The 6,667-nt window shown below is 40.2% G+C and overlaps 1 protein-coding gene across 1 annotated transcript in view; it reads left to right on the top strand.

Moving 5' to 3' along the window:
* The window catches only part of LOC106884236 (cell division cycle protein 27 homolog), a 50,304-nt gene that overhangs the window by 11,899 nt on the left and 31,738 nt on the right, over positions 1-6,667 (top strand). The window contains exons 6-7 of the mRNA XM_052965945.1: positions 3,689-3,894; positions 5,151-5,324. Of these exons, the coding sequence (XP_052821905.1) occupies positions 3,689-3,894; positions 5,151-5,324 (380 nt within the window). The remainder of the gene's footprint in view (positions 1-3,688; positions 3,895-5,150; positions 5,325-6,667) is intronic.

The raw sequence follows: 6,667 nt of genomic DNA, 5'->3' as shown, positions 1-6,667 counted from the left end.
CAAAAGCAAAATACCTCACATGTTTGTATGAAAGGCTGTTATTGTTGACTAAATATGTAGATTGTTTTTTTTTTTATCAAGGTGTAATCTGGTAGTTAAAATTTTTTTAGCTTTTTTCAATCTTGGGGTCAGAGTTCTCATTAAGTTCATTGCAATGCAACATTTCCGTTACTGTATTTCAGACTGTTTAATATATTAATTAAATTCTAACAAAATTATGAATTTAGACTGCTTTTGTTAAAAAGCTTCAATTTTTTTTTTCTATATTTACAAAAGTGGAATTTGGGACATAAACTAATAAAAGGTTTTTACATAAATCTATACTCTGGAATTTTTGTCTCAAAACTACTTAATTACTGGTAAATTAAGTAAAATATATTAAATTATTAAAATTTTAGGTGCAAACATGGCTGTGTTTTAAGAAGTTTACTTCCCAACCACATGGTTGTTCCTGGTTCAGTCCCAGTGTGTGGCACTTTGGACAAGTGTCTTCTGCTATAGACTTGGGCTGATCAAAGCCTTGTGAGTGGATTTGGTAGATGGAAACTGAAACGCCTGTCATATATATGTGTGTGTGTCTCTTTGTGTTTGTCTTCGTCCTCCACTTGGCAACCGTGGTTTGTATGTTTACATCCCTGTAGCTTAGTGGTTTGGAAAAAGACACCAATTGAATAAGTACAACACTTAAAACACTGGGGTTGATTTGTTTGACTAAAAATTCTACCAGTATGGCCGTAGTCTGTTAAATGACTAAAAAAAAAACCAAATGAAATACCAATATTTAACGAGCTCTTGTCCAATATTTGTCATTATCGTCGTCATTTTACTTGGCTAGAAAAATAACTTGTCTCTTGTCTTTGTATGCAATCAGCAGCAAATTTCCTTTCAGCCATGTGATTAGTTCACCTTTTTTAATTGTGATTTGTCTCACTCTCAGAGTGGTTGGCATTAAGGAAGGGCATCCAGCCATAGAAAACCATGCCAAGTGAGACAGGAGTCTGGTGCAGCCTTCCAGCTGGCCAGCCCTGGTCAAACTGTCTGACCCATGCCAGCATGGACAACGGACGTTAGATGATGATGATGACAATGATGAACAACATCCCTTTTCTGATTGTTGTTACTGTGACACTTGTCTGTTATCACAGTTTCTATGTGATTGACCAAACTATGGCTTCAAAAATATAAGCACCCATGCTGATACCACATGAAAAGGACCCAGTACACTTTGTAGAGTGGTTGGCACCGGGAAGGGCATCCGGCCATAGAAACCATGCCAAAATAGCCGACTTGAGTGGGGTGTAGCCCTCCAGTTTACCAGCTTCTGTCAAACTGTCCAAGCATGGGAAACATGTTAAATGATGATGATGACGAGTGTTGATTTTTGTTCATTTTAAATATTGCTACTGCACTTATTGAGAAGACAACATCAGAAAAGTAAGAATGGTCCTTGAACTTGTGATATTGTTCAAAGAGATCGGATGACAGTGAAGAATTTGATGTGTGAGATTTTGTATGATATTGTGTAAGAGTGAAGCAAACAATCATTAGTGATAAACTCCTATGAACAGTCAGCCATTCAGCAAAACTTTTCATCAACCAGCTCTCTATGCACACACATTGTTGTCCTGCTGACCTCATGAACCCTATTGATGGGGAAATTGATGGACGACATCATTTAATGTCTGTTTTCCGTGCTGGGTTGGGTGGTTCGACAGGAGCTGGCCAGATGGAAAGCTGCACCACACTCTAATTGTCTGTTTTGGCATGACAATTTTATGTGCCACTGGCACAGGAGCCAGTCAGGTGGCACTGGCATCGACCACACTCGATTGGTCCCTTTTATGCCACCAGCACAGGTGTCTGTTTTGGCATGATTTCTACAACTGGGTGCCCTTCCTAACACCAACCACTTTCCAGAATGTACTGGCTGCTTTTTATGTGGCATCAGCACAAAAGAGAATTTTATACATAACAACAAATAAGTTCGACCTGATGATGAGAACTACAGTTTTATAAGTAAGTGTTGAGGACACCTATAAGTGTATGCAAGGACAAAAGTGAGAATTTCTGTACCACATTGTACTCTAGGATAAATTCACTTGCACCACCATTTTTTTTGTGTTTAAATCCACTTTGGTACCCAATATCTATGGCGTTGATCTTCCAGACTTTCCTATCCCCTTTTGTGGGCTTGCCTTAACATAATTGTTGAAACTGTAGCCGTTGTACCATACCTTTCCTTTGTCTTTGGAAAGCCTTTTCTCTCACTTTTAGTAGGACTTAAAAAACATTCTTTCTACAATGTCCACCAGGGATTTTATTTTGAAGAATAACTCCATGTTTTTTTATTTCCTGCATGTGCTGGTGTCATGTATGGGCAGATATTGATGCAACTTCAAAAACTACAGCAAGTCTTAACACTGGAAACATAGAATGGAAAGTGGATGTAAGATGATGTTCAAAGCAGGTCAACCATTTTACTTGCACACATCAATCAATGGCTTTCTTTGTGCTCAGCCTTTTTATATAAGTCAACATTGCAAATCCACAATGTCACATTTGCTTCATTCTTCTTTAGTCAATGTAGTTGTCCCACACTCATTATTCATGTTGGATTATCTTACATCATTACATTTCTTATGGTTTATCCTTTATATAGTGAAAGAAAAATATTTTTGCCTCCTTTAGCAACTGTATTTTGAATTTCCATTTCTCAGTTTTAACCATAGCTATTGTTTTCACTAGAGCCTCTTAAGCAGCGATGATGCCAGCTAAACAGAAAATCTTAATAGTTTGTTGTTTTATTTTTATCCTGCGTTAGGAAGGGCATCCATTGGCGTTAGGAAAAGCATCCAGATCGGATTGGAGCCTGGTGCAGCCTTCTGGCTTGCCAGCAAACCATCCAACCCATGCCAGCATAGAAAGCGGACGTTAAACGACGACGATGATGATGTAGATATCATCATAATCATCATTTAACTCCTGTTTTCCATGCTGGCATGGGTTGGATGGTCTGACAGAAGCTAGTAAGGCTGGAGGCCACAGCAGGCTCCACTCGTCTGTTTTGACCTGGCTTTAATGGCTGGATGTCCTTCCTAACAGCAACCACTTCACAGTGTACTGGGTGCTTTTTACATGGCACTAGTGGTACTGACAGGGTCACTAAGTAACCTGCAAGACGGAAACCCTCTCAGCTGAGAGGAGGGAGTAGTAGTGAAGGTGGTGGTGGTGGTGGCTTTGTGCCAGTTGATGAGAGATTAAAGGTCTGGAGGGACAGGAGTGGGTGTTCTGCTGTAGAGTAGTTACACGAAGGCTTCGGTTGAAAAAGAAAGGAGGGTGGATAAAAAGAGCAATAGTAAGAGATGATGGTGGTGAAGATGAGTTGGGACATACCCTCGAGGGAGATTGGGGGTGGTGAGAAGAAGTGGGGTGATACAGAGGTTTGGATTGTGTGGTTTGTTAGGGTAGAGGTGAGTGAGGCAAATGATGAAGTCAAATATAGGAGAGGCTCAGGGATGGGTTACGGCAGATATGTGACAGCATTGATAGTAATAGCAGATAAGTAAGGTGTTTAATGATGGAGAACAACAGAGGGGAGGCACAAACTCTCTTAAAGTTTCAGCTTTAGATTTTATATGAAAAGCATAAATTTTCATTTTTAATGGCATGTTGAAATTATTTTTATCAGGTGAAAAAGTTGATGTTACAAAGATCTTCCAGCCACCCAAAGTCCCCTTTCCTCAGTCTACACCTATCCACAGCACCAATCCTTTTTACCAACCTCCAGATGGAAAATTAAAATTGATGCAATTACACCAGTCTCCTCACATAATCCCTAGTTCTCAGGACAGCATTACTCCAGTGTCAGACTGTACACCTGCAGGAATTTGTAAGGTAAGTTCAGATTATTTTGCAGTTTAACACCATTCTACACATCACCATCATCGTTTAACGTCTGCTTTCCATGCTGGTATGGGTTGGACAGTTTGACTGGGAACTGACAAGCCAGGAGGCTGCACCAGGCTCCAATCTGATCTACAGGTTTCTACAGCTGGATGCCCTTCCTAATGCCAACCACTCTGAGAATGTAGTGGGTGCTTTTTATGTTCCACTGGCACGAGGGCCAGTCAGGCAGCACTGGCATTGACTTTGCTCAAATGGTGCTTTTTACATGCCAGTCATGCGGCATTTGCATTGGCCATGCTCAAATGGTGCTTATCTGTCACCAGCACAGGTGCCAGTCAGGTGGCACTGGCATTGACTTTGCTCAAATGGTGCTTTTTACATGCCAGTCATGCGGCACTTGCATTGGCCATGCTCAAATGGTGCTTATCTGTGTCACCAGCACAGGTGCCAGTCAGGTGGCACTGGCATTAGCCATGCTCAAATGGTGCTTATGTGTCACCAGCACAGGTGCCAGTCAGGTGGCACTGGCATTAGCCATGCTCAAATAGTGCTTTTTATGTGCCACTGGTATGGGTGCCAGTCAGGCCACGACTACGATTTCACTTGGTTCAACATTTCTTCACTTCTTTTTTGTTTTTGATGTTGTTGTGTTATTTAACCTGCAGCATATTTCCCAGAATTCTTCACTAGGACAGTAAAAAATATAAAAACATTTCAACAAAACCAGCATCTTTTATCTTTTACTTGTTTCAGTCATTAGACTGTGGCCATGCTGGGGTAAGCACTTTGAAGAGTTTTTAATCAAACGAATTGACCGTAGTACTAATTTATTTTTTAAAACCAGATGCTTATTGTATCAGTGTCTTTTGCTGAACTGCTAAGTTACAGGGACGTAAACACACCAACACCAATTGTCAAGTGGTAGGAACAAACTGACACAAAGACATGCACACACAGTTATATATATATATACATATATATGACAGACTTCTTTCAGTTTTTGTCTGCTAAATCCATTCACAAGGTTTTGGTTGACCTGAAGGTGTAGTAGTGATGAACCCTGAACCATGTGGTTAAGAAGCCAGCTTTTTGCTGTTGTATAAATTGTCACCTTTGAAGTACAATTAAAAAGGAACGGCTTATAAGATTGCTTTCTGACCACTTGATTATCTCATGTTTGCCTTTTTATGTTTTCGTGTGTGATTTGTATACATTACATCATTAAAATGGTTTTTGTTTTCTAGTTCGAGTCTCCCTTGCCAGCAGACAAACTAATGACGCCAGATGCCTTGAGCCCACCTAGCAGTACAGATAGTTCCTTTCACCAAGGAATTCAATCTTTGCGTGCCAGTCGCGGACAGTACCTCAGTAGTGGCAACCGTCTTAATTTTTCTTCCCTCAGTCCTTTAACTCCAAGGTAAGAAGAATCCAAATTCCTAATATGAGTGTTTTAGTAAAGTTTAGGAAGAGCCATTCTTTTATTTGATAATTATTTGATGTAGAAACAAGAGAGTAGGTACAATATTGCTTTCTAAAAAAAAATGTTCAACTCTAATTTGTTTAGTTCTTGGTTAAATCCGATGTGGGAGTCTTAACATCAGAGTTGTTTCACCTCTGATCTTCTGGCTTTTATTTTCCAGACACAGTGTATTTTATACATTGACAAGTGTATTCTTTCTTTTTTAAGACACTTGGGTGATATGTGAGGGATATTTGGTGATATTTCTAGCAGTTTGAATGAGCATGTTGAGCAGTGGTCCTCAATCACAGACCACATGGCCCTTGGGGGTTCACAGAAGATCTTGCTGTTAAAATTTATGAGCAATAAATTAGTTATTCTTTTACGATACACAAAATATTTTAACAATTTTTTTTATACAATTCCTAATAATAGACACTGAATGTCTATGGGGCTCCAGTAGAATAAAATAAGAACCAAGGAGGTTCATAGGTACAAAAAATGGTTGAGAACTACTAATGTAGAGGTTCTTTTCTATTAAGATAATTTCTAAGATTTAGATCCATAGTGTAGGCCATCTGTGACATAACATGCAGTAAAGAGTTAAGCTGAACAGAGGTGGGATGTTGTGGTTTCTAACCTGTTTATCTCCTCTCTTCAATGGGCTATCATCATCATTTAATGTCTGCTTTCCATGCTGGCATGGGTTGCAAGGTTTAACTGAAAAATGTTGAGCTGGGGAGTTACACTAGGTTCCACTCTGATTTGGCATGATTTCTATGGCTGGACCCCTTCCTAATGCCAACTACTCCAAGAGTTTAGTGGGTGCTTTTTATGTGACACTGGCACAGGTGCCAGTCAACTAGCATTGGCATCGGCTACGATTTCACTTGGTTTGACAAGTCTTCTCAAGCACAGCATATCACCCAACGTTTGAGGGGTGATTTTTATATGCCAGTGACAGGACACTGGCATTGGCCACAACTACAATATCATTTGGCTTGACAGGTCTTTTCATGCACAACATATCACCAAAGGTCTCGGTCACTTGTCATTGCTTCTGTGAGGCCCAACACTAACATTACACATCCAGTGAAGCATACTAGCTTCATTGCTTACAAACCTACACATCTCCTTAGCAGTCACAGCCCATGTTTCACTGCTGTGTAGCATGGCTATTTGCACACAGACATCATACACTCTGAGGGAGAGGCCCTTTGTTACCAGAAGAGGTAGGAGCTCCCTGAACTTTGCCCAGCCTATTCTTATTCTAGCAGCTACACTCTCACTGCCCCCCCCCCC

Source organism: Octopus bimaculoides, chromosome 2 (assembly GCF_001194135.2).
Source record: "Octopus bimaculoides isolate UCB-OBI-ISO-001 chromosome 2, ASM119413v2, whole genome shotgun sequence".
Lineage (NCBI taxonomy): Eukaryota > Metazoa > Mollusca > Cephalopoda > Octopoda > Octopodidae > Octopus > Octopus bimaculoides.
The sequence above is the reverse complement of the archived record's forward strand: the minus strand, read 5'-3'. Positions and strand labels throughout refer to the sequence as shown.